This window comes from Myotis yumanensis, unplaced genomic scaffold (assembly GCF_028538775.1).
Source record: "Myotis yumanensis isolate MYYU_CA2020_CCGP unplaced genomic scaffold, mMyoYum1.0.hap1 SCAF_2, whole genome shotgun sequence".
Classification (NCBI taxonomy): Eukaryota; Metazoa; Chordata; class Mammalia; order Chiroptera; family Vespertilionidae; genus Myotis; species Myotis yumanensis.
The window spans coordinates 102,318,298-102,346,180 of record NW_027223753.1 but is presented as its reverse complement, the minus strand read 5'-3'; the positions used below and the strand labels follow the sequence as shown (position 1 = coordinate 102,346,180).

At 44.4% G+C, this 27,883-nt stretch overlaps 1 protein-coding gene across 4 annotated transcripts in view; it reads left to right on the top strand.

Moving 5' to 3' along the window:
• GK5 (glycerol kinase 5) overlaps positions 1 to 27,883 on the top strand; it is a 174,065-nt gene that overhangs the window by 57,553 nt on the left and 88,629 nt on the right. For all 4 annotated transcript variants that reach the window (XM_070405897.1, XM_070405896.1, XM_070405895.1 and 1 more), the window contains exon 5: positions 12,941 to 13,072. In XM_070405897.1, the coding sequence (XP_070261998.1) occupies positions 12,941 to 13,072 (132 nt within the window). The remainder of the gene's footprint in view (positions 1 to 12,940; positions 13,073 to 27,883) is intronic.

The window sequence follows — 27,883 nt, the reverse complement described above, 5'->3', positions numbered from 1 at the left end:
GGTTGTAGGTTTGTCATATATGGCTTTTATTATGTTGAGGTATGATCCTTCTATTCCCACCTTGCTGAGAGTTTTTATCAAGAAAGGTTTTTGGATTTTGTCAAATGCTTTTTCTGCATCAATTGATATGACTGTGATTTTTATCTCTCAGTTTGGTTATGTGATGTATCATGTTTATTGATTTGCAGATATTGTACCACCCTTGCATCCTTGGAATAAATCCCACTTGCCAATGGTGTATGATCTTTCTGATGTAATGCTGGATCCAATTTGCTAGGATTTTGTTGAGGATTTTAGCATCTATGTTCATCAGGGATATTGCCTTGTAATTCTCTTTCTTTGTAGTGTCTTTATCTGGTTTTTGGATTAGGGTAATTTTGGCTTCACAGAAAGAGCTTGGAAGTGTTTCTTTCTCTTGAAATTTTTGGAATAGTCTGAGGAGGATAGGTTTTAGTTCTTTGAATGATTGTTAAAACTCCCCTGTGAAGCCATCTGGTCCAGGGCTTTCCAATTTCCTCCATAATTATAGGCCTATTCAGATTTTTTATTCTTTCTTATTGAGTTGTTTTAAAAATATATTTTATTGATTTTTCACAGAGAGGAAGGGAGAGGGATAGAGAGTTAGAAACATCGATGAGAGAGAAACATCGATCAGCTGCCTCCTGCACACCCCCTACTGGGGATGTGCCCGCAACCAAGGTACATGCCCTTGACTGGAATTGAACCTGGGACCCTTCAGTCCACAGGCCGACGCTCTATTCACTGAGCCAAACCGGTCAGGGCTCTGATTGAGGTTTGGAAGGTTGTATTTTTCTAGGAATATGTCCATTTCTTTTATATTGATCAATTTGTTAGAATAGAGTTGTTCATAGTATTTTTTTTGCCATGTATTTCTGTGGGTTCTGTTGTTACTTTGCCTCTTTCATTTCTGATTTTGTTTATTTGGGTCCTCTCTCTTTGCTTCTTGGTGAGCCTGGCTAGAGGCTCATCAATCTTGTTTATTCTTTCAAAGAACCAGCTCTTGTTTTTATTGATCTTTTGTATTGTTTTTTTTTTGGTCTCTGTCATTTATTTCTGCTCTGATCTTAATTATCTACTTCTTCAACTCACTGTGGGCTTTTCTAGTTGCTCTCTTTCTAATTCTTTAAGTATTAGAGTTAGATAATTTATTACCAATTTTCTTGTTTTTGAGGTAGGCCTGTAATGATATGAACTTCCCTCTCAGGACTGCTTTCACTGTGTCCCATAGATTTTGGATTGTTGTGTTTTCATTGTCATTTGTGTTCAGGATGTTTTTTTTTTTTATTTCTTCTTTGATCTCTTTGGTAACCCAATCATTATTTAACAGCATGCTATTCAGCTTCCAAATGTTTTAATTTTTTGATTGTTTTTATTGTAGTTGATTTCTAATATTATGCCATTGTGATCTGAGAAGATGCCTGATATGATTTTAATCTTATTTATTTGGAGAGACTTTGCCTATGATCCCATATGTGGTCTATCTTTGAAAATGTTCCATGTGAACTTGAGAAGAATGTATATTCTGTAGCTTTGGGGTGAAATGTTCTGAAGATGTCAATTAAGTCCATGTGATCAAGTGAGTCATTTAGGATTGATGTTTCTTTGTTGATTTTTGTGTAGAGCATTCTTCATGAGCTTCAGTCTCAATGGTCAACTCTGCACCTGCACTTAAATCAGCAGTTCTCAACCTGTGGGTCGCAACCCCTTTGGCGGTCCAATGACCCTTTCACAGGGGTCGCCTAAGACCATCCTGAATATCAAATATTTACATTATGATTCATAACAGTAGCAACATTACAGTTATGAAGTAGCAACGAAAATAACTTTATGGTTGGGTCACAACATGAGGAACTGTATTTAAAGGGCCAGAAGGTTGAGATCCACTGGTCTAGAGGCTTTATCAAGTGATGTCAAAGGGCTATTAAAATCCCCTACTATGATTGTATTACTGTCGACCTCTTTCTTGATATCTTCCCGAAGTTTTTTTTTAAATGTATTTGGGTGTCCCTGTATTGGGTGCATATATGTTTACCAGAGTTATATCCTGTTTTTGTATCAATCCCTTTGGTATTATGAAGTGACCTTCCTTATCTTTTGTTACTGCATTCACTTTGAGGTGTATTTTTTCCAATATAAGTACTGCTACCCCAGCTTTTTTTTCATTTCCATTTGCCTGAAAGATATTTTTCCATCCCTTCACTATCAGTCTGTGTGAGTCCCTTGTTCTGAGGTAGGTCTCTTGTAGACAGTATATAAGGGTCATGTTTTCTTATCCATTCAGCCACTCGATGTCTTTTGATTGGAGCACTTAATCCATTTATGTTTAAGGTTATTATTATTCTTTGGACCCATTTTTATTTTTATGTCTGTTTTCTTTCTTTCCTTCCTATTTCTTCTATTTACAGCTGTCCTTTTCACATTTTTTTACATTGCTGGCTTGGTATTGATAAAATCCATTAGCCCTTTTTTGTCTGCGAAGCTCTTGATTTCCCCTTCAATTTTGAATGATAGCCTTGCTGGATAGACTATTCTTGGATTTAGTCCCTTGCTTTGCATTATTTTGTATACTTCATTCGATTCCCTTTTGGCCTGATTTATTTCTATTGAGAAATTCATTGATAATCTAATGGGAGATCCCTTGTAGGTAACTCTCTGTCTCTCTTGCAGCCTTTAAGGTTCTCTTTTGTTAATGTTTGCCAGTGTAATTATTTCGTTTCTCGGTGTGGGTCTTTTTGGGTTCATCTTGTTTGGAACTCTGTGCTTATGTGACTTTTTCTTTCCCTAAATCAGGGAAGTTTTCTGTCATTATTTCTTCAAATAGGGTTTCTAATCCTTGCTCTTCTTCTTGTCATTTTGGCACCCCTATTATATGTATGTTACTTCATTTTATGTTGTCCCAAAGCTCCCTTAGGCTCTCCTCCTGCTTTTTATTTTTTTTCTCCAATTGCTGTTCAGATTGTTTATGCCCTGTCTTCTAATTTGCTGATGTAATCCTCAGCTTCTTCTAGTCTACTGTTGAAATCTTTCATTGTGTTTTTTTATTATGCCTGTATCATTCTTTATTTCCTCTTGATTCTTATATAAGTTGTTGATTTTCTCATCCAGCTGGTTTAGAAACTGTATGACCCTTACTCTCAATTCTTTTTCTGACATATTGCATGCCTTCATTTTATTTAGTACCTTTTCTGTTGACTCCTCCTTTTTTTTTCCTTTGGGTGTTGTTTCTTTGTCTCCCCATTTTTGCTTTCAACAAAGGATTTAGGCTTCATGTCGCCTGAGGCCTGTGGCTGCAGCGGCAGGCTTGGCAGGAGGGTCATGCTTTTCAAGACTCTCTGGAGGGTCCAGGTACCAGGACACGTGGTTCCCAAGGTTGAAGCCACAGGCTTGGCAGGTGGGTTGCGCAGTCTGAGACTTGACAGCAGGCCCTGTTACCTGTACGCACAGGGCCAGGGTTGAAGCTATGGGCTTGGCAGATGATCACGCAGTCACAGTGCCCGAGGTTGAAGCGGCGGGCTTGTTGGGCAGGTCGTACAAGTCCCAGACTCGCCCACGGGCTCAGACACTGGGATGCATGGGGTCCAGGGTTGAAGTGTTGGGCTTGACAGGTGGGTCGCTCAGTGTGGGGCCCAGGTTTGAAGCGGCAGGCTGGCGGGATGGGAGCGCACTGCAGACTCACAGGAGCCTGAGGCCAGGGAAGCTGGAGTCCCTGTGTTCATGGTTCGACAGCTGAGGTAGCAGGTCTTTGGCTGGAGTGGCTGTAGAGTCCAGGGTGGTGTCTGAGGACAGTCTGGGTGGAGGGGAGGCTGGGCTCCTATTCACAGCAGCTCTCCCCTTCAAGATGGTGTGGTTTTTGTGTCAGAGCCAGCCACCCTGGCAGTGATTGCAGCGGTAGCAGAGTCTCCTCCCCATTTAGGAGAGCCTGGTCCACCAGCCCCCGAAAGTCCTACAGGATCTAACTGTCCCTCACTCACACACACACCACACACATCCACACACTTCCCTTTTGCTCCCTCACTCACTTACACTCTCTTCCTCACTGCCACCCTTCCGGCCGCCATCTTGACTCTCTCAACGTTTTTCTTATTTTAACATCTTTGACATCAGGTTACATTTTGAACCATTAATTGTATCTTAATATTGTGTCATAATTTAACTTGCAGGATTTTTTTCTTTTTTGGTGATACATCACATTGCAATTCCTTTTACAATCAGTGTCTTCTTAGATGATCTCATTTGTTGATTACTTTTTTTCTGTCCTTTGCCAATAGATCAGGGTGGGGAACATCCAGCCAGTGGGCTGTATAAGACCCACGAAATCATTTGGTCTCGCCCTTGCCAAAGCATTAGGGTTGAGTAAATTAAATGTTTGACCAAACATAGTAGTCTAATTTTTAAGTTGATAATTTTGTATGGGTCTCGAATGATGTTGTAAACATCCAGATGGCCCTTGGCAAAAAAAAGGGTTCCCTACCCCTGCACTAGAAGGTAAATTTAAGGAAGGCAGGATTCTGCTTGTATTATTCACTCAGTTTTCTTAAAGTTTGGCATAGTCCTCGTTACATAGAAGGAATTCAAGAAATATTTGTTAATTATATGAAAAATAGTGTTAATTGTCCTTATGTTGACTGGAAGTGCCAGTGTTGGAACTCAGTACATTTTGTGTAATGCCCCTCCTCAGGTATCTAAATTTTAATAGAAGATCCCTGAAGGGCCCTAAACCTAATTTTTTAAAAAATATATTTTATTGATTTTTTACAGAGAGGAAGGGAGGGAGATAGAGAGTTAGAAACATCGACGAGAGAGAAACATTGATCAGCTGCCTCCTGCACATCTCCTACTGGGAATGTGCCCGCAACCCAGGTACATGCCCTTGACCGGAATCGAACCTGGGACCTTTCAGTCCGCAGGCTGACGCTCTATCCACTGAGCCAAACCGGTTTCGGCTAAACCTAATTTTTTATAGAGAAAAATACAATGTGCTTCTGAAGGAAGAGCCATTTCATTTGAGGCATTGTTAACATAACAAATCAGAAGAATGGTCATGGGTGGCCACTTTAAATACCTTTAAAAAGTCTTATATTTTAATATATAATGCAAAATTTAAAGACATGCAGAAGATTTGAGCACTGAACATGTGAAATGAAGCTAAAAAGGTACAAACTTTCCGTTATAAGATCAATAAGGTCTGAAAATCTAAAGTACACTGAGTGGCCAGATTATTATGACCAGCCAGATTATTATGAACTCCCCATCAGTACTTCATTGACACTTCCAAAACTACTGAATATTGAAAGCTTCCTAAGCAAATACTCTCAAGGTTTTATTATTATTATTATTATTGTTATTATTTGCATAACTAATTTACTTCATTGTACTGATGGGGTGGTCATAATAATCTGGCCGGTCATAATAATCTGGCCACAAAAAAAAAAATAATCGGGCCACTCAGTGTATAACATGACTGTAATTGATAACACTGTGTTGTACAATTGGAATTTGCTAAGAGAGTAGAAATTTAAATGTTCTCACAAAAAAAATATGTTAAAAAATTAAAATGGGGCACATCGTTCAAGAGAAAGGGCAAGACTGAAATGTAAAGAGGGCTAAGGCTACACATTTTGATTAATGTGTTATGCTAAAAATGAAAGAAAAGTAAATTCATATTATTTTTAATAAAAAAACTAAAATCTTTCCATTTATATTTGAATGAGGGGTGGGAAATTACAGAAGCATACAAAACGTGGCTTAATTCTCCATAAGTGAATGCATTGTAAAATATCAGTTTCAGAAGTTGAATTGTTCCAGTTGGTAGCAGGATAAGGCTTTTTGGTCTTTTCTTTTCTCTTTCCTCTCCTCTCCTCTCCTCTCCTCTCCTCTCCTCTCCTCTCCTCTCCTCTCCTCTCCTCCCCTCTCCTTTCCTCCCCTCCCCCTCCCCTCCCCTCCCCTCTCCTCCCCTCCCCTCCCCTCCCCTCCCCTCCCCTCCCCTCCCCTCCCCTCCCCTCCCCTCTCCCTTTCTTTCTTTCTCTTTCTTTCTTTCTTTCTTTCTTTCTTTCTTCCTTCCTTTCTTTCTTTCTTTCTTTCTTTCTTTCTTTCTTTCTTTCTTTCTCTCCCTCCCTCCCTCCCTCCCTCTCTTTCTTTCTTTCTTTTTTCTTTCTTTCTTTCCTTTTTTTGTATGTGTTACAAATTTTAAAACAGTGCTTATTTTTTGTTTAAGGCTTTTTTTTAAATTAGAGACTTTGCTTATTAAGAGTAAAATTAACTTCCTCCTTTTGAATTTGGATGTCTTTTATTTCTTCTTCTTGTCTGATTGATGTGGCTAGCACTTCCAGTACTATCTACACTAATAAAAGAGAAACATGGTAATTAGCGTACGACCGCTACCCTTCCCATTGGCTAATCAGCATATCCTTATGCAAATTAACTGTCAGCCAAGATGGCGGCCGGCAGCCAGGCAGCTGGAAGCGAACATGAGGCTTGCTTGCTTCAGTGACAGAGGACTCCAACGTTCCCCGCCTGCAGCTGCAGGCCTCTGAGCTGCAACTCTAAGAAACTTTGTAACAAATATAGAAGCTAAACAAAACCCCAGAAACCAGCTTTCAGCCAGCCGGGATCTCAGAGCTGGAGTTATACATTGTTTCGATTATAGAACGCAATCAACAGCGGAAACATCAGAGCTAGAGCCAGAGCTAAAGCTGGCCCAGAATAAAAAAGAAAAAAAAAAGAAAAAAAGGAGCGGTTGGGAGCTTCAGTCAACAACCACCAGCCTGAAAGCAGCCCTCAGCCCCTCACCCAGACTGGCCAGGCACCCCAGTGGGGACCCCCACCCTGAAGGGTGTGTGACCAGCTGCAAACAGCCACCATCCCCTCATCCAGGCTGGCCAGGCACCCCAGTGGGGACCCCCACCCTGATCCAGGACACCCTTCAGGGCAAACCAGCCGGCCCCCAGGCCTCTATCCTATATAGTAAAAGGGTAATATGCCTCCCAGCACCAGGATCAGCGGAGCCATAAGGCCTCCTGGCACCAGATCAGCATGACAGGGGGCAGCGTCCAAACCCCCTGATCGGCCCTGCTCTGTGTGTGTCAGGGTGCGGCGCCCCCCCCACCCCCCTCCACACACACACACACAGGCCCTGCTCTGTGTGTGACAGGGTAGAGCCATAACCTCCCCATCAGCGCTGCCCTGAGTGTGACAGTGGCGGCACCCCAACCCCCTGATCGGCCCTGCTCTGTGGGTGATAGAGGGCGGCGCCCCAACCCCCTGATCCGCCCTGCTCTGTGTGTGATGGGGCGGTGCCCTAACTCCCCTATCAGCCCTACTCTGTGCGTGACAGGGGGGAGCTCCCCAACCCCCTGATGGGCCCTGCTCTGTGTGTGACAGGGGGCAGCACCCCAACTCCCCAATCAGCCCTGCTCTGAGCCCAACCAGGGGCTGCACCTAGGGATTGGGCCTGCCCTCTGCCACCCAGGAGCAGGCCTAAGCCAGCAGGTCGTTATCTCCTGAGGGGTCCCAGACTGCGAGAGGGCACAGGCCGGGCTGAGGGACCCCCCCTACCCCCCCGCCCCGAGTGCACAAATTTTTGTGCACAGGGCCTCTAGTCCTATCTAATAATAGAGAAACATGGTAATTAGCCATACCTCTGCTACCCTTCCCATTGGCTAATCAGGGCTATATGCAAATTAACTGCCAGCCAAGATGGCGGCCAGCAGCCAGGCAGCTTGAAGCGAACATGAGGCTTGCTTGCTTCAGTGACGGAGGAAGCCAACGTTCCCCGCCTGCCGCTGCCGGCCTCTGAGCTTGCAGTTTAAGAAACATTGTTACAAATATAGAAGCTAAACAAAACCCCAGAAACCTGCTTTCAGCCAGCCGGGCCTCAGAGCTGGAGTTGAAACAGTGTTTCGATTATAGAACCCAAACAAACCAGATACCTGCTTTCAGCAGCTGAGGTCTCAGAGCTGGAGCCGAGCCTCAGAGAGAAAGCCATCTCTCAGTTCCAGTGACAGCCATAGAAGGTAAATAAATCCAAGAATAAAAAAAAAAAGATAAAAAGGAGAGGTTTGGAGCTTCAGTCGCCCGCCAGCCTGAAAACGGCCCTCAGCCCCTCAACCAGACTGGCCAGGCACCCCAGTGGGGACCCCCACCCTGAAGGGGGTGTGATCAGCTGGAAACAGCCATCATCCCCTCACCCAGGCTGGCCAGGCACCCCAGTGGGGACCCCCACCCTGAAGGGGGTGTGACCAGCTGCAAACAGCCATCATCCCCTCACCCAGGCTGGCCAGGCACCCCAGTGGGGACCCCAACCCTGAAGGGGGTGTGATCAGCTGGAAACAGCCATCATCCCCTCACCCAGGCTGGCCAGGCACCCCAGTGGAGACCCCCACCCTGAAGGGGGTGTGACCAGCTGCAAACAGCCATCATCCCCTCATCCAGGCTGGCCAGGCACCGAAATGGGTCCCCCACCCTGATCCAGGACACCCTTCAGGGCAAACCAGCCAGCCCCCACCCGTGCACCAGGCCTCTATCCTATATAGTAAAAGGCTAATATGCCTCCCAGCACCGGAATCAGCGGAGCAGCGAGGCCTCCTGGCACCGGTATCAGTGGAGCCGCAAGGCCTCCTGGCACAGGGATCAGCAGGGCAGTGAGTCCTCACTGCCCCTGTGTCAAGTGGAGCCACGAGGCCTCCCAGCACCAGGATCAGTGGAGCAGCGAGACCTCCCAGCACCGGGATCAGTGGAGCCATGAGGCCTCCCAGCACTGGGATCAGCGGAGCCATGAGGCCTCCTCGCCCCTGGAGCAGCGTGACAGGGGGCAGAGCCCAAAACCCCTGATCACCCTGCGGCTCTGTGTATGACGGGGCGGGGCCACAACCTCCCTATCCGCCCTGCTCTGTTCATGACAGGGGAAGGCGCCCCAACCCCCTGATTGGCCCTGCTCTGTGTCTGATAGGGGGGAGCTCCCCAACCCCCTGATCAGCCCTGCTCTGTGTGTGACAGGGTGCGGCGCCCCAACCCCCCCATGGGCCCTGCTCTGTGTGTGATGGGGTGGAGCCGCAACCTCCCCATCGGCCCTGCCCTGAGTGTGATGGGGGGAGTGCCCCAACCCCCTGATCTGCCCTGCTCTGTGTGTGACAGGGTATGGAGCCCCAACCCTCCTGATGGGCCCTGCTCTGTGTGTGACAGGGGGCAGTGCCCCAACCCCCTGATCGGCCCTGCTCTGTGCGTGACGGGGTGGTGCGGCAACCTCCCCATCGACCCTGCCTTGAGTGTGACAGGGGGCGGCGCCCCAACCCCCCAATCGGCCCTGCTCTGAGCCCAACCAGGGGCTGCACCTAGGGATTGGGTCTGCCCTCTGCCACTGGGAGCGGGCCTAAGCCAGCACGTCGTTATCTTCCGAGGGGTCCCAGACTGTGAGAGGGCACAAGTGAGGCTGAGGAACACCCTCCCTCCCCCGCCAGTGCACAAATTTTTGTGCACCGGGCCTCTAGTTTATATATTTAAAAGCCTAAATGACCGAACCGGTCGCTATGATACGCACTGACCACTAGAGGGCAGACACTCAACACAGGAGTTGTCCCCTGGTGGTCATTGCACTCCCACAGCCAACCTCCCATGGCCAGCCAACCTCCCGCAGCCCCTCCCCCCTGGCTGATTGGCCCCAATCGCTGGCCAGGCTGAGGGACCCCACCCATGCACGAATTCATGCACCGGGCCTCTAGTGTTGAATAAGAGTGGTGAAAGTGGACATCCCTGCCTTGTTCCCAATCTTAAGGGGAATGCTTGCAGGTTTTACCCATTGAGTATGATGTTGGCTGTGGGTTTGTCATACATGGCTTTTAATTACATTGAGCTATGTTCCCTCTATTCTCACTTTGCTGAGAGTTTTTATCATAAATGGGTGCTGGGTTTTATCAACTGCTTTTTATGCATCTGTTGATATGATCATATTTTATCCTTCAGTTTGTTTATGTGGTGTATCATGTTTAATATTTTGTGGATATTGTACCAACCTTGCATCTCTGGAATAAATCCCACTTGATCATGGTGTATGATCTTTTTAATGTATTGCTGGATTTAGTTTACTAATATCTTGTTGAGGATTTTAACATCTGTGTTCATCATGGATATTGGCCTATAATTTTCTTTCTTTGTCATACCTTTTGTGGTTTTGGAATTAGGATCATGCTGGCCTCTTCCCTCCTCTTGACTTTTTTGGGTTAATTGAGAAGGATAGGTGTTAGTTCTTCTTTGAATGTTTGGTAAAATTCACCTGTAAAGCCATCAGGTGCAGAGCTTTTGTTTGTTGGGGGATTTTTGATTAGTGCTTGAATTTCACTAGTATTCTGTCTGTTCAGATTCTCCGATTCTTTTTGATTTAGTTTTGTAATGTCGTATGTTTTTAGGAACTTTATCCATTTCTCCCAGGTTGTCCAATTTGTTGGCATAGAGTTGTTCATAATACTTTTTTTTTTTTTAACAATCCTTTGTATTTCTTTGGTATCATTACTTCTTTTTAATTTCTCTCCTTTTGTTTCTTGATAAATCTGGTTAAAGGTTTGTCAATCTTATCTTTTCAAAGAACCATCTCTTTGTCTCATTCATCTTTTGTATTGTTAGACTCTATCTCACTTATTTCTGCTCTGTTATTATTTCCTTCCTTCTACTCACTCTGGGCTTTGTTTGGTATACTTTTCCAAGTTTCTTTAAGTGTAAAGTTAGAGTGTTTATTTGAGCTTTTTTTTTCCCCTTGAGCTAGGCCTGCTTTTCCTGTGCCCCACAGATTTGGAGTTGTTGTGTTCTCATTTGCATTTGTTTCAAGGTACCTTTTGATTTCTTCCTTGATCTCATTATTAACCAATTCATAGTTTAGTAACATGTTATTTTTCGTCCATGTCTTTATGTGTTTTTTCAATTTTCTTCTTGTGATTCATTTTAAGTTTCATAGCATTATAGTCATAAAAGATGCTTGATATAATTTCAGTCTTTTTAAATTTATGGAGACTTGTTTTGTGTCCTAACATGTGGTCTATCCTAGAAAATGTTACATATCCACTTGAAAAGAATGTATATTCTGCTACCTGGGTGTGAAATGCTCTTAAGATATCAATTAAGTCCTTCTGATCTAGTGTGTCATTTAAGGCCTCCATCTCTTTATTGATTGATTTTCTGTCAGGAAGATCTATCAGTTGATGTCAATGAGATATTAAAATTTCTACTATAACTGTATTACTGTCAATCTCTCCCTTTATGTCCATCAAGCCTTGCTTTCCATATTTAGGTGCTCCTGTGTTGGGTGCATAAATGTTTACAAGGGTTATGTCCTGTTTTTGAATTGATCCATTTGTCATTATATTGTATACTTCCTTGGCTCCTACTATATCCTTGGTTTTAAAGTCTATTTTGTCAGATATAAGTACTGCTACCCCAGCTTTTTTTTTCTTTCCATTTGCATGAAATATCTTTTTCCATCCTTTTACTTTTAATTGGTATGTATCTTTTGCTCTGAGGTGGGTCTCTTGAAGACAGCATAATCATGGATCTTGTTTTCTTATCCATTCAGCTACCTTATGTCTTTTTGATTTGGAGTATTTAAGCTGTTTACATTTAAAGTGATTATTTATAGGTATGTATTTATGGCCATGTTATTTTTTAAACTGTGTTCCTTTTTTTTTTTCTTTGTCTTCTTCTTCCACTTCTTCTTTTTTTTTTTTAATTCTCACCTGAGGATAATTTTCCATTTATTCTTAGAGAGAGTGGAAGAGAAAGGGAAAGACAGAGAGAAATATCAGTGTAAGAGAAACACATTAATTGGTTGCCTCCTGCATGTGCCCTGACAGGGAGGAGCCTGCAAATGAGGGACATGCCCTTGACCAGGATCGAACCTGGGACCGTTCAGTCCACAGGCCGATGCTCTATCTACTGAGCAAAACTGGCTATGGCTTCTTCCACTTCTTAAAGCAAGCCCTGAAACATTTCCTGTAATGCTAATTTAGTGGTAACAAACTCCTTTATTTTTTTCCTGTGTGGGAAGCTCTTTATTTCTCCTTTGATTTTAAATGATAGCCTTGCTGGGTAATGTAGTATTGATTGAAGGTCCTTGTTTTTTCATCATTGAATATTTCTTTCATGCCTGTCCCTTTTGACCTTAAATGTTCTGTTGAGAAATCAGCTGACAGTCTTATGGAAACTCTCGTATGGGAACTGATTGCCTTTCTGTTGCGGCTTTTACAATATTCTCTTTGTCTTTAATTTTTGACATTTTAATTATAATGTGTCTTGGTGTGGGCTTATTTGGGAGGTGTTGGGGTGGAAGGATTGAGAAAAAAAAAGAAACTCATGGACATGGACAACATTGTGGTGATTAGGGGGTGGAGGTGGAAGACGGCATAGACGAGATAAATGGTGATGGGAAAAAATAAATTAAATTTAAAAATAATATAAAATAAAGAGAAAAATAATATATGCATACATAAAGAAAGAGTACATTTTAAATTGTATATGTTTCATTTTTGATCATTAGGTAAGTATAGGCAGTATTAAAATAGTATACCCCAATTTTAAGTATTTAATGTGTAGGGAAAATTCCTTCTGGTTTCATACTAGATTGATTAAAATATGTTACTCAAAATAATAGCAATATGTTATTAAAATAATAAAATATATTATTAAAAATTAGCAATATAGCCTTCTCCCTTGACTCTCTCCCCTCACTTCCAGAATTAAAAATAGGTAAAGAGGTAGAAAATAGGTATTTTACAAAGACTTTTATAAGTACTGGAGCCTACTTGATTTTCTTACATCCTGAGAACACTCTTTAAGTAGTTAAATAATGTTATTGGGTTTGTTTGCATGTATATGGAATTAAAATAGAAACGTCAAGCACTATTATTAAATGTATTTTTCTAATTTTTTTTTAAAATAGCTAATACACAGTTCCTGCCGAATGCTTCACTTTTTCACTAGAAGTAAACGATTTTTAGCAGCCAGTTTGTTCACTTTCACAACCCAGCATGTTTCTTTGAGATTAGCCTGGATTTTACAGAACCTGGTTGAGGTAAGAAAAGAGTTTGTGTGTTTGTGTGTGTGCGCGCGTGTGTGTACATGCACGCACTTATGCATGCATGGGACTTTGGGGTAGATTCAAGGAATAAGGATAGTAATTTGATTATTTGAAGGAAAATTAAGTATCCATAACATATTGGTATGGAAGACAAGGAATCTTTACTGAGTTTATTTTTTAAGCCTTTTTATTGTGAGTCATAGCACATATAGAAAAGTGAACAAAACATAAATGTACCATTTGGTGATATACTTACTGTAGAGCAAATATCTGTAATGCTACTTGAATGAAGAACTAGAACACTAATACTATGTATTACATTTTCCTTCCACTTTTACAATTTATATATCTTTTTCTCAACACTATAGTTTTGCCTGAAAAATTTTAAACTTTGTATAAATGGAATCATACAGTGTTTATTTTTTGTATTTTACTCCTTTTGCTATACATTATATGTGTGAAATGTATGTATGTTATATGTAAATTAATATCCTTATATTTCTCTTGTTACTTAGTGTTCAATATATGATTTTACCATAATTTATTCATCTATTGTGTTTGTGTACATTTGAGTTATTTCTAGTTTGGGGCTATAATGAGTAATGCTACCTCCTGATGTATATGTAAATGTATTTCTGCTGTATCTACATACAGGAATGGAATTTTTAGGGCATACACACACACACACACACACACACACGCACAAACACACATATATACTAGTAGCCTGGTCACGAAATTCATACACATTAAAAGGCAATTAATTAGAGGAAATATTTTAATATTGCTATTTGCCCTTAAAGTGTCAGAGATGAAAGAAAATTAGTAAAATGTATATGAAAATCTCCCTCCTGTCAGGGTCTGGGGCATACTGCAGGACCCAAAGTCAAGTCCTCGCCCACCTGTGCGTGCCTCGAAATCACACGAAACCCAGATCTGGCTGGCCCCAACCCCTTCAAGCCCTGCAGGGCAGGGGCGGGGGGGTGGCGTGCAGCCTCAGGTCCCCTGGCCCGGCACCAGGCAGGGGACATGGCCTCAGGTCCCCTGGCCCTGGTGCGAGGGCCTGAGGGCATGATGACCATTTGCATATTAGCTCTTTATTATATAGGATATATATCTTCATTTTTAGAGGATAATGTCAAACACTTTTCTAAAGTTTTTGATAATTTGCACACCCATCATCAGTGATTGAAAAGATTTATTTTATTTACCTTCATAATTTACTTTTCAGTCTTTCCTGGTATCTGGTATCTCATTGTGACTTTAGACTGGATTATAAAAAACAAGATCCAATTGGTTGTTGTCTGTAGGACACACACTTCTTCTTTTTTTTTTTTTTAATATATTTTATTGATTTTTTACAGAGAGGAAGGGAGAGGGATAGAGAGTTAGAAACATCGATGAGAGAAACATCGATCAGCTGCCTCCTGCACACCCCCAACTGGGGATGTGCCCGCAACCAAGGTACATGCCCTTGATCGGAATCGAACCTGGGACCCTTGAGTCCGCAGGCCGATGCTCTATCCACTGAGCCAAACCGGTCAAAGCCACACACTTCTTTAGATTCAGAAATACAAATTGGTTAAAAATAAATGGGATCCCAAGATGGCTGCAGAGTAGGTGAATACACTCACCTCCTCCCAGCACCAAATCAGATTCACAACTAAATTTTAAAAAAATTTTTTTCCATAGACAGAAAAGACTAATTTTTACTTGTGTGATTTTGAAGAACTCAAATATGGTGCTTCCAATCAAAACACAAATTGAGAGATTGTATAACATGGCATTTAAAAAGGTATTTTCAGATGCCTTGTACTAAATTTTACTCTGTATTTTCAGCAGTTGCTGCATAATTATTGCTTCCATTACAACTAAATTATAGATTAGTCAACCTGAAAAAACAGCTGAAGGCTAGTTCGATGGAAGTATTATAACCAAAGATCTACTGAAGAAACCACACTGAGACTGATAATAAGGGCAGAGATGATGAAAGAGCTGGCCTCATACCCACTTGTGGCAATTAAGAATCTGGAGGGATATCTCAGCTGCAAAGGTCCCCCTGAGTAGCGAGAGGTTCTAATCCAGAGCACTAGGGCCAGGAAAAGGCACCTGCGTAACATCTGGTGATGAAAATTAGTGGGGATTCTGCCTGCCTGGGAGAGATGGGAGTTTTCTAGAAACCCAGGCATTCTCTTCAAGGGCCAGCACCCAGGGTCTTTTTCTCACCCAGAACTCCAGTAGAGAAAAGGTGACTCAGGGCATACAGGAGTCATAAAGAGATCTGATGTCATGGTTTTGAGGAATGATCTGTGCTGAGTCCCTATCCCATACCACCCTCAGACACCATCTTTTCAAGGTAGAGCACTCCTATCCTTATAGCACCAGCCTGGGGAGTGCACTATCTCAGTCTTCCAACTGCTGGTGGCTCCACTCTGCCAAGCTTAAGTCTTGCAGAAACATCTGCTGGCTGCACCCAGTTAGGACCTTCAGTGCACTCTTTTACTTGAGAAGCTCTTGGCAGAGACTCAGACAAACACTGATCTTTGTAACTCTGGAGTAGGAACCATCCATACCCTCCATTGTGCTGCCAGTGCCCTTCCTGTCCACTTGTCCTGTCTGATTCCCAGTGACCCTGCTCTATTGAGCTTGAGTCTTGCAGAGGGGTCAGCTGGCTATACTAGCCTGAACCAGCGGTGTACTCTTTTTGAGGGAGCTAGGGTCAGAGACTCAGGTGGAGTATGGTATGGGTTCTGGAGTAGGGGCCACTTACCCTCACCCCCCCACACTGAGTGCCTGACCGTGCTGTCCCCAAGCAAGAGGACCACTAGCCCTGTCCTCTTGACTTTGATCACCCCACTCTATAGAGCTCATACTTTGTGGAAGAGACTGTGGGAAACTGACCTTTGTACACAGCGTGACCCTTCCCATACACACCCAAGCCCAGTAGAAGCAGCCACTGACTGAATTGTTTGGTAGCTCCAGACAGATAGCCCAAAGCCAGTTGGTGGGCTTCAGACCACACCAAAACACAACCCAACTAGCCACACAAGTGGCACACCCAAAGGTAGGCCCACCCCAGACCCTACTGGGGCCAACTGTACCTTGAATACATAGAAGCTCATACAGTATGGTTAGGGTCAATCCTAATAGTCAGACAGCCTATGACTTAACACCATTAATGAACAACTAACAGCATTCAAGACTCAATCACAACAGGAAAGCTCATATAAGCCACACAAGAGACATTCCTGGAGCTCCTAGTTCAGGTGATCTGGAAGATAGTACACTGAGCCCACAAAGACACTTAAAACAAAAACCACCATAACAAGTTTGGGAATCATAGCAGATCTACCGAATATATAGAGACAAACACAAAATGGCAGACAAAATGGGGAGACCAAGAAATGCCCCAAATGAAAGAAACAAGGGAAATCACCAGAAAAAGAATTTAATGGAAGCAACCAAGATACCAGATGTAGAATTCAGAACAATGGTTATTAAAATACTCAATGAATTTAGGGGAAGAATATATTATCTCAGTGAGAACTTAAAGAGATAGTGAGCACTAAAGAAGACATAGACCCCATAAAAAGAACCAGTCAGAAATGAAGAACACAATAGCTGAAATAAAGAATACACTAGAAGGAATCATCAGCAGGTTGGATGAAGCAGAGAATCTAATCAGCGATTTAGAGGACAAGATAACAAAACACCCAATCAGAGCAACAAAAAGAAAGAAGAATTTTAAAATATAAGGAAAGTCTAAGGGACCTTGGGACAACAAAAAGCATACCAACGTGTTCATCATTAGGGTAGCAGAAGGAGAAGAGAATGAGCAAGGGATCAAGAACCTATTTGAAGAAACAATGGCTGAAAACTTCCCTAATCTGGTGAAGGAAAAAGACACATCTGTCCAGGAAGCGCAGAGAGGCCCAATCAAAATGAACCCAAGGTAAATCATAATTAAAATGGCAAGAGTTAAAGAGAATCTTAAGAACAGCATAGAAAGACAGTTCCCTACAAAGGAACTCCCATAAGGCTGTCAGCTGATTGTTCAACAAAAACATTTTGGGCAAGAAATGATTGGCATGAAATATTCAAAGTGATGAACAGCAAGGACCTACAACCAAGACTACTTTAACCAGCAAGGCTATCATTTAAAATTGAAGGTTAAATAAAAAGCTTCCCAGATCACCCCCCCGCCCCCAAAAAAGCTAAAGGAGCTTATTACTACTAAAACCAGTTTTACAAGAAATGTTAAAGGATCTTCTTTAAGAAGAAAGAAAGAAAAACGGAACATGGTTATAAAGAATAAAATGGCAATAAATATGTACTTATCAGTAGTTACTTTAAATGTAAATAGATTAACTTCTCCCATTGAAAGACATATGGTAGCAAAATGGTAAAGAAAACAAGACCCATATATATGCTGACTACAGGACACCCACCTCAAATGAAAGACACACACAGATTGCAAGTAAAGGAATAAAAAGAGATATTTTATACCAATGGAAATAGAAAAGCTGGGGTAGCAATACTTATAGCAGACTAAACAGATTTCAAAAAAAGACTATACTAAGAGACAAAGAAAGACACTACATAATGATAAAGGGATCAATCCATCAAGAAGATAGAACCCTTATAAACATTTATGCACTCAACATAGGAGTACCTAAATAGGTAAAGCAAATCTTGATGGACAAAAAGGGAGAGATCGACAGTAATACAGTTATATAAGGATTTTAACACCCCATTGATATCAATGGATAGATCTTCCAGACAAATCAAAAAGGAAATAGCAGACTTAAATGACACAACAACTTGGCTGGTGTGGCTCAGTGGTTGAGCATCAACCTGTGAACCAGGAGGTCACAGTTCAATTCCAGGTCATGGCACATGCCCAGGTTGCAGGCTTGATCCCAGTATGGGACGTGCAGAGGGTAGCCAATCAATGATTCTCTTATTGATGTTTCTATCTCTCCCTCTCCCTTCCGCTCTCTGAAGTCAATAAAAAAAATGGCACACTAGACTAGGTGGCTTTAATTGATATCTTTAGAACATTTCACCTCAAGGCAGCAGAATCTACATTCTTTTCTAGTGTACATGAAACATCTTCTGTGATAATCCACATGTTAAGACTCCAAACAAGTCTCAATACATTCAACAAGATTGAAATCATATTAAGCATCTTCTCTGATCATAATGCCATAAAACTAGAAACCAATCACAAGAAAAAAAACCTGAAAAACACATAACCACATGGAGGCTAAATAACATGTTTCTAAACAATGAATGGGTTAACAATTTCAAGAAAGAAATGAAAAGAAACCTTGAAACAAATGAAAATGAAAACACAACAACCCAAAATCGATGGGACATGGCCAAAGTTGTTCTAAGGGAAATTCATAGCATTCAAGATTACATCAAGAAACAAGAAAAATCTCAAACAATCTAACCTTGTACCTAAATGAACTAGAAAAAGAGCAACAAACAAAGCCCAAAGTAGGTGGAAGGAGGAAAATAGTAAAGGTCAGGGTGGAAAGAAATGAAACAAGTTTTTAAAAAAACAAACACTATAGGGAGGCCAGGGGATTGTCAAGGGCAGGAGAAAAAAAAAAGGACACATATGCAATACCCTTTGTAATACTTTTAGCAATAAAAAAAATGCAAAAAAACAAAACAACAAAAAAAAACACCAAACACTATAAAGGTCAGTGAAACCAAGTGCTGGTTCTTTGGAAAGATTGATAAACCTTTATGCAGATTCATTACGAATCAAAGAGAGAGGACCCAAATAATAAAATCAGAAATGAAACAGGAGAACTAACGCACAGAAATACAAAGGACTTTAAGAAAATATTGTGAACTATATTCCAATAAGTAGAACAATCTGGGAGAAATAGATAAATTCTTAGAAACGTACAATCTCCAAAAACTGAATTAAGAAGAAACAAAATGTGAACAGACCAATTACAAGTAATGAAAGCAAAGTAGTAATCGAAAGACTCCCAGCAAACAAAAGTCATGGACCATTTAGCTTCACAGGTAAATTTTATCAAACATTCAAAGAAGAATTAGCACCTATCCTTCTCAAACTATTTCTACAAATTCAAGAGGAGGGAAGACTCCCAAGTTCATTTTCGAGACCAGCATTATCCTAATTTCAAAACCAGTTAAAGATAGGACAAAGAAAGAAAAGTATAGGGCAGTATCCCTGATGAACATAGATGCTAAATCTTCAACAAGATATTAGCAAACCAAATCCAGCAATACATTAAAAAGGCCATAAATCATGATCAAGTGTGATTTATTCCAGAAAAGCAATGTTATTCACAAATTAATAAACATAATACACCATACAAGCCAAATAAAGCATAAAAATCACATGATCATATTAATAGATGCAGAAAAAGCATTTGATAAAGTCCAGCACCCATTTATGATAAAAACTCTCAGCATAAATTGGAATAGAGGGATTGTGCCGCAACATAATAAAGGCCACTTATGACAAACCCACTGCCAACATCATACTCAATGGGGAAAAACTAAAAGTGTTAAGATGAGGAACAAGACAGTGTCCACTTTTTCCACTTTTATTCAACAGAGTCATGGAAGACCTAGGCACAGCAATCAGAAAAGAAGAAGAAATAAAAAGGCATTCAAATGCGAAAGGAAGAAATGAAACTGTCATTTGCAGATGATATGATACTGTGTATAGAAAACTTTAAACATTTCACCAAAAACTGCTAGAATTGATAAATGAAATCAGTAAAGTAGCAGGATGCAAACTTAATATTCAGAAATCAGTGGCATTTTTATACGCCAATAATGAACTATCAGAAAGAAGTACTAAGAAATCAATCACATTTACAATTGCATAAAAAATAAGGTACCTAGCAATAAATTTAATAAAGGAAGTAAAAGACCTGTGCTCAAAAAATTATAAGATACTGAAGGAAGAAATTGATAAAAATAAAAAGTGGAAGCATATACTGTGTTCATGGATAGGAAGGATTAAATTAACTTCATTAAAATGTCCAATCTATCCAAAGCAATTCAATCCCTATCAAAATACTAATGGTGTATTTCACAGAACTAGAACAAATAATTCAAAAAGATAAATGGAATGATAAAAGACTCCAAATAGCCTCAGCAATCTTGACAGAGAAGAACAAAGTTGGTGATATCATGCTACCTAATAACAAACTACAAGGCCATAGTAATCAAAACAGACATAAAACTGGCATAAAAACAGATATGGATGAATGGAGCAGAATAGAGAGCCCAGAAAGAAACCTATGCCTATATAGTTAATATTTGACAAAGGAGGCAAGAACATAAATAACTTGTGTTGGGAAAATTATGGATAGATAAATACAAAAAAAGAAAAGAAAGAAAGAAACTGGACCACCTTCTTATACCATATACAAAAATAAAATGGATTCAAGATTTAATTGTAAGATCAGAAACCATAAAACTCCTAAAAGAAAACATAGGCAGTAAAATCTTTGACATTTTTCTTAGCACTATTTTTTTCTGATATATTTCCTAAGAAAGAAAACACAAAATAAACAAATAGGAAAACATAAACTAAAATGTTTTTGCACAGTAAAGCTAACCATCAACAAAAAGGCAGCAGCCTACTGAGGGAGAAAAGATATTTGCTAATGATATATCAGATAAGGTGTTAATATCCAAAATTTATAAAGAATTCAGACAACACCAAAAAACAACCCAATTAAAAAAGGGGCACTTGTAAATAAACACTTCTCTAAAGTGGACATACAGATGGCCAATAGACCTATGAAAAGATGCTCAACATCACTAATCATTCGAGAAGTGCAAATCAAAATCACAATGAGATATCACCTTACACCTGTCAGAATGGCTATCATCAGTAAATCAACAAACAAGTGTTGATGTGGATAAAGGGAACCCTTGTGCACCATTGGTGGGAATGCAGATTGGTTCAGTCACTATGGAAAACAATGTGGAGGTTCCTCAAAAAATTAAAAATGAGTCCTGGCCGGAGTGGTTCAGTTGGTTGAATAGTGTCCCATGCACTGAAAGGTTGCTGACTTGATTCCTGGTCACAGTGCATACTGGTACCCAAGTTGTGAGTTTAATCCCACCATCATTTGGGGTGCATGCAGGATACGATGAATCAGTGTTTCTCACATTGGTGTCTCTCTCTCTCTCTCTCTCTCCCCCCCCCTCAAATCTATAAAAATATATTTAAAAAATTAAAAATGAATTTCCTTATGACTCAGCAATTCTCCTTATGGGAATATATCCAAAGAAACCTGAAACATTGATTAGAAAGAATATATGCACCCCTATGTTCATGGTAGCGTTATTTACAATAGCCAAGATTTTGAAGCAGCCCAAGTGCCCATCAGTAGATGAGTGGATAAAAAAGTTGTGGTCCATTTACACAATGGACTACTACTTGGTTATAAAAAAGAAGGAAATGTTATTTTTTGGGACAGCATGGATGGATCTGGAGGGTATTATGCTAAGTAAAAAAGACATTCAGAGAAAGACAAATACCATATGATTTCACTTATATATGGAATCTAAAGAACAAAATAGAGAAAATAGAAACAGACTCATGGAAACATAATAGCTGTGAGAAGAGAGGGGTATTATGGCAAATTGTGAAGGGATTAAGCATTACAAATGGGTAGTTTAAGAATAGCCTCAGATGTCCAGCTGACATGTCTCAGTGGTTGAGCGTCAACCTATGAACCAGTAGGTCATGGTTTGATTCCTGGTCAGGGCACATGCCTGGGTTGTGGGCTTGATCCCCAGTAGGGGGTGTGCAGGAAGCAGCTGGTTGATGATTCTCTACCATTATTGATGTTTCTATCTTTCTATCCCTCTCCCTTTCTCTCTGAAATCAATCAAAATATATATTTTTAAAAAGAATAGCCTCAGAGATGTAGATTACAGCTGGGGAATATAGTCAGTGATATCAAGATAAATAAGTACTTGAAATAGTGGTTTCTAAAGCATATGATTTTCTAACTAATTTCTTGTACATCTGAAACTAATACAGAGTAATTTTTTTATGTAAAGTGTAATTGAGAAATAAAAAAATGGAAAAGATATATCACACAACTAGAAACTATATGAAGCTAAGTGGCAATACTAATATCAGACAAAATAATTTAAAAAATCTTACCAGTGATAAAGAGAGGCATTTTACCATATAAAGGTCAATCCATCAGAAATATGTAATAATTATAAACATGCATTTACCTAATAACAATGCCTCAAAATACATGAAGCAAAAACTGACAGAATTGAAGGGGTAAAAACAGACAATTCAACAATAATAGTTGGAGACATCAATACCCCACTTTGAATCATGAAAAGAACTGGAGAGAAGATGAACAAGGAAACAGAAAACTTGAATAGCAATATAAACTTACTAGATCTAATAGACATTTATAGAAAACTCCAACAACAGCAGAATATACATTCTTCTTAAGTACATGTGAAACATTCTCTAAGATAGACTATATGCCACACCATCATGCAAGCCTGAATAAATTTAAAAGGACTGAAATCATACAAAGTATTTCTCTGTCTACAAAAGATTGAAGTTAGAAATAGGTAACAAAGAAATTTGGGAAGTTCAAAAATATGTGAAAATTAAATTGCATTTTAAAATGATGAATGGGTAAAAGACCTCCCAAGAGAAGTTAGAAAATACTTTTTGATGAATAAAAATAAAAATGCAGCATATCAAAATGTAATGCAGTTAAACTAAAGCAGTGTTTAGGGAGAAATTTATAGCAAGATTATATTACATACTAGTGGCCCGGTGCACAAAATTCCCTCAGCCCAGCCTGCACCCTCTCCAATCTGGGACATCCTTCTCACAATCCGGGACTGCTGGCTCCTAACTGCTCACCTGCCTGCCTGCCTGATTGCCCCTAACCACTCTGCCTGATGGCCTGATCAACCCCAACTGCCCCCCCTTCCAGCCTGATCACCCCCAACTGCCCACCTCTGCCAGACTGATCGCCCCCAACTGCCCCCACCTTCCAGCCTGATCACCCCCAACTTCCCGCCCCTGCTGGACTGATCACCCCCAACTGCCCCCCCCCCAGTCTGCTCATCCCCAACTGCTCCCTCTGCTGGCCAGTTCGCCCCCACTGCCCCCCCTGCCAGCCTGCTAGCCCCCAACTGCCCCCTCTTCTGGCCTTCTCACCCCCAACTGCCCCCTCCCCGCTGGCCTGCTTGCGCCCAAATGCCCCCCTGCCAGCCTGCTTGCCCCCAACTGCCCCCCCCCCCGCTGGCCAACTCACCCCCAACGGCCACCCCCCGCCAGCCAGCCAGCTTGCCTCCAACTGCCCCCCCTCCCCCAGCCTGATCGCCTCCCCTTCCAGCCAGCTTGCTCCCAACTGACCTGCAAGCCTGCTCGCCCCCAACTGCCACCCCCCGCCAGTCAGCTTGGCCCCAACTGCCCCCCCTACCAGCCTGCTAGCCCCCAACTGACCCCCTTGCCAGCCTGCTCGCCCCCAACTGACCCCCATGCTGGCCTGCTCATCCCAACTGTCTCCCCCCAACCAGCCAGCTTGCCCCCAAATGTCCCCCACCCTCGCTGGCCTGATCTCCCCTAACTGCCTCTGCCTCGGCCCCACCACCATGACTTTGTCCGGAAGGTCTCCCTAAAGGTCTCCTCGTCTAATTAGCATATTACCCTTTTATTATATAGTACTAGAGGCCCGGTGCACAAAAATTTGTGCACTCGGGGGGGGAGGGAGGTCCCTCAGCCCAGCCTGTGCCCTCTCGCAGTCTGGGACCCCTCAGGAGATAACAACCTGCTGGCTTAGGCCTGCTCCTGGGTGGCAGAGGGCAGGCCCAATCCCTAGGTGCAGCCCCTGGTCGGCCTCAGAGCAGGGCCGATTGGGGAGTTGGGGCGCCGCCCCCGTCATGCACAGAGCAGGGCGGATTGGGAGGTTGCGATGCCACCCTCAGTCACGCTCAGGGTAGGGCCGATTGGGGGGTTGGGGCACCGCCCCCTGTCACACTCAAGGCAGGGTCGATGGGGAGGTTGCGGCGCCACCCCCTGTCACGCACAGAGCAGGGCCAATCAGGGGGTTGGGGCGCTGCCCCCTGTCACACACAGAGCAGGGACCATCAGGGGGGTTGGGGCTCCGTACCCTGTCACACACAGAGCAGGGCCAATCAGGGGGTTGGGCACTGCCCCCTGTCATGCACAGAGTAGGGCCCATCAGGGGGTAGGGGAGTTAGGGCACCGCCCCCTGTCACACACAGAGCAAGGCAGATCAGGGGGTTGGGGTGCCACCCTTTATCACCCACAGAGCAGGGCGGATCAGAGGGTTGGGGCACCGCCACTGTTACACTCAGGGCAGGGCCGATGGGGAGGTTATGGCTCTACCCCATCACATACACAGCAGGGCTGGGGGAGGGGGGTGGGTGCTGCACCCTGTCACACGCAGAGCAGGACCGATAAGGAGGTTGAGGCGCCTTCCCCTGTCACACACAGAGCCGCAAGGGGATTGGGGAACTCCCCCCTATCAGGCACAGAGCAGGGCTGATCAGGGGGTTGGGGCGCCTTCCCCTGTCACGAACAGAGCAGGGCTGATAGGGAGGTTGTGGCCCCGCCCCCTGTCACACACAGAGCCGCAGGGCGATCAGGGGGTTTGGGCGCTGCCCCCTGTCACGCTGATCCCGGTGCCAGGAGGCATATTACTATTTTACTATATAGGATAGAGGCCTGGTGCTCGGGTGGGGGCCGGCTGGTTTGCCCTGAAGGGTGTCCTGGATCAGGGTGGGGGTCCCCACTGCGGTGCCTGGCCAGCCTGGATGAGGGGATGATGGCTGTTTGCAGCTGGTCACACACCCTTCAGGGTGGGGGTCCCCACTGGGGTGCCTGGCCAGTCTGGGTGAGGGGCTGAGGGCTGCTTTCAGGCTGGTGGTTGTTGACTGAAGCTCCCAACCGCTCCTTTTTTTTCTCTTTTTTAAAATTTTATTCTGGGCCAGCTTTAGCTCTGGCTCTAGCTCTGAGGCTTCCGCTGCTGAGCATTCTATAATCGAAACAATGTATAACTCCAGCTCTGAGATCCCTGCCTTCTATATTTGTTAGAATGTTTCAAACTGCCAGCTCAGAGGCCGGCAGCAGCAGGCGGGGAACGTTGGAGTCTGCAGTTACTGGAGCAAGCAAGCCTCATGTTTGCTTCCAGCTGCCTGGCTGCCGGCCGCCATCTTGGCTGACAGTTAATTTGCATAAGGATATGCTGATTAGCCAATGGGAAGGGTAGCGGTCGTACGCTAATTACCATGTTTCTCTTTTATTAGTGTAGACTAGAGGCCCGGTGCACAAAAATTTGTGCACTCGGGGGAGAGAGGGGGTCCCTCAGCCCATCCTGTGCCCTCTCGCAGTCTGGGACCCCTCGGGAGATAATGACCTGCTGGCTTAGGCCTGCTCCCAGGTGGTAGAGGGCAGGCCCAATCCCTAGGTGCAGCCCTTGGTTGGGCTCAGAGCAGGGCCGATTGGGGAGTTGGGGCGCTGCCCCCTGTCATGAACAGAGCAGGGCGGATCAGGAGGTTGCGATGCCACCCGCTGTCACACACAGAGCAGGGCCGATCAGGGGGTTGGGGCGCTGCCCCCTGTCATGAACAGAGCCGGGCCCATCAGGGGGGTTGGGGCTCTGTACCCTGTCACACACAGAGCTGCAGGGCGATCAGGGGGTTGGGGAGCTCCCCCCGTCACGCACAGAGCAGGGCCGATCAGAGGGTTGAGGAGCTCCCCCCTGTCATGCACAGAGCAGGGCCCATCAGGGGGTTAGGGAGCTCCCCCCTGTCACACACAGAGCAGGGCCAATCAGGGGGTTGAGAAGCTCCCCCCCGTCACACACAGAGCAGGGCCCGTGGGGGGGGGGGGGGTTGGGGCACCGCACCCTGTCACACACAGAGCTGCAGGGCGATCAGGGGGTTGGGGAGCTACCCCCTATCAGGCACAGAGCAGGGCTGATCAGAGGGTCAGGGCGCCTTCCACTTTCATGAACAGAGCGGGGCGAATAGGGAGGTTGTGGCCCCGCCCCCTGTTACACACAGAGCAGGGCCGATCAGGGGGTTGAGGAGCTCCCCCCTGTCACACACAGAGCAGGGTGGATCAGGGGGTTGGGGCGCCGCACACTGTCACACACAGAGCAGGGCCGATCAGGGGTTTGGGGAGCTCCCCATTGTCACGCACAGAGCAGGGCCCATCAGGGGGTTTAGGCGCTCCCCCCTGTCACACACAGATCAGGGCCCATCAGGGGGTTGGGGAGCTCCCCCCTGTCACGCACAGAGCAGGGCTGATAGGGGAGTTGGGGCACCGCCCTCTATCACCCACAGAGCAGGGCGGATCAGGGGTTTGGGGCGCCACCACTGTCACACTCAGGGCAGGGCCGATGGGGGGGGGGGCGGGGTTGGGATGCCGCACCCTGTCACATACAGAGCCGCAGGGCGATCAGGGGGTTGGGGAGCTCCCCCCTGTCACGCACAGAGCAGGGCCGATAGGGGGTTGGGGCGCCGCACCCTGTCACACACAGAGCCGCAGGGCGATCAGGGGGTTGGGGAGCTCCCCCCTGTCACTCACAGAGTAGGGCCAATAGGGGAGTTGGGGCACTGCCCCCTGTCACACACAGAGCAGGGCAGATCAGGGGGTTGGGGCGCCGCCCTCTATCACCCACAGAGCAGGGCCAATCAGGGGGTTGGGGCACCACCGCTGTCATACTCAGGGCAGGGCCGATGGGGAGGTTATGGCTCTACCCCGTCACACACAGAGCAGGGCCCGTGGCGGGGGGTGGGAGGTTGGGGCGCCGCACCCTGTCACACACACAGCAGGGCTGATCAGGGGGTTGGGGCGTTGCACCCTGTCACACAGAGCCTCAAGGTGATCAGGGGGTTGGGGAGCTCCCCACTATCAGTCACAGAGCAAGGCTGATCAGGGGGTTGGGGTGCCTTCCCCTATCACGAACAGAGCAGGGTAGATAGGGTGGTTGTGGCCCCGCCCCCTGTCACACACAGAGCCGCAGGGCGATCAGGGGGTTTGGGCGCTGCCCCCTGTCACGCTGATCCCAATGCCGGGAGGCCTCGCGGCTCCACTGATCCCGGTGCTGGGAGGCATATTACCCTTTTACTATATAGGATAGAGGCCTGGTGCTCGGGTGGGGGCCGGCTGGTTTGCCCTGAAGGGTGTCCTGGATCAGGGTGGGGGTCCCCACTGCGGTGCCTGGCCAGCCTGGATGAGGGGATGATGGCTGTTTGCATCTGGTCACACCCCCTTCACAGTGGGGGTCCCCACTGGGGTGCCTGGCCAGTCTGGGTGAGGGGCTGAGGGCCGTTTTCAGGCTGGCGGGTGACTGAAGCTCCCAACTTGTCCTTTTTTCCTTTTTTTAAAAATTCTGGGCCAGCTTTAGCTCTGCCAGCTCTGAGGCCTCGGCTGCTGAAAGCAAGTTTCTGGCCTTTGTTTACCTTCTATATTTGAAACAATGTTGCAGTCCTGCTGGCTGAAGCCTCACTGACTAAAGCAGGTTTCTGGGGTTTTGTTTAGCTTCTATATTTGTTACAGTGTTTCTTAGAGAGCAGCTGAGAGGCCGGCAAGGCAGGCGGGGAACCTGGCTTCCTCCGTCACTGGAGCAAGCAAGCCTCCCTGTTTGGGTCAGCTGCCTGGCTGCCGGCCGCCATCTTGGTTGGAAGTTAATTTGAATATCTCAGTGATTAGCCAATGGGAAGGGTAGCGGTTGTATGGCTAATTACCCTGTTTCTCTTTTATTAGATAGG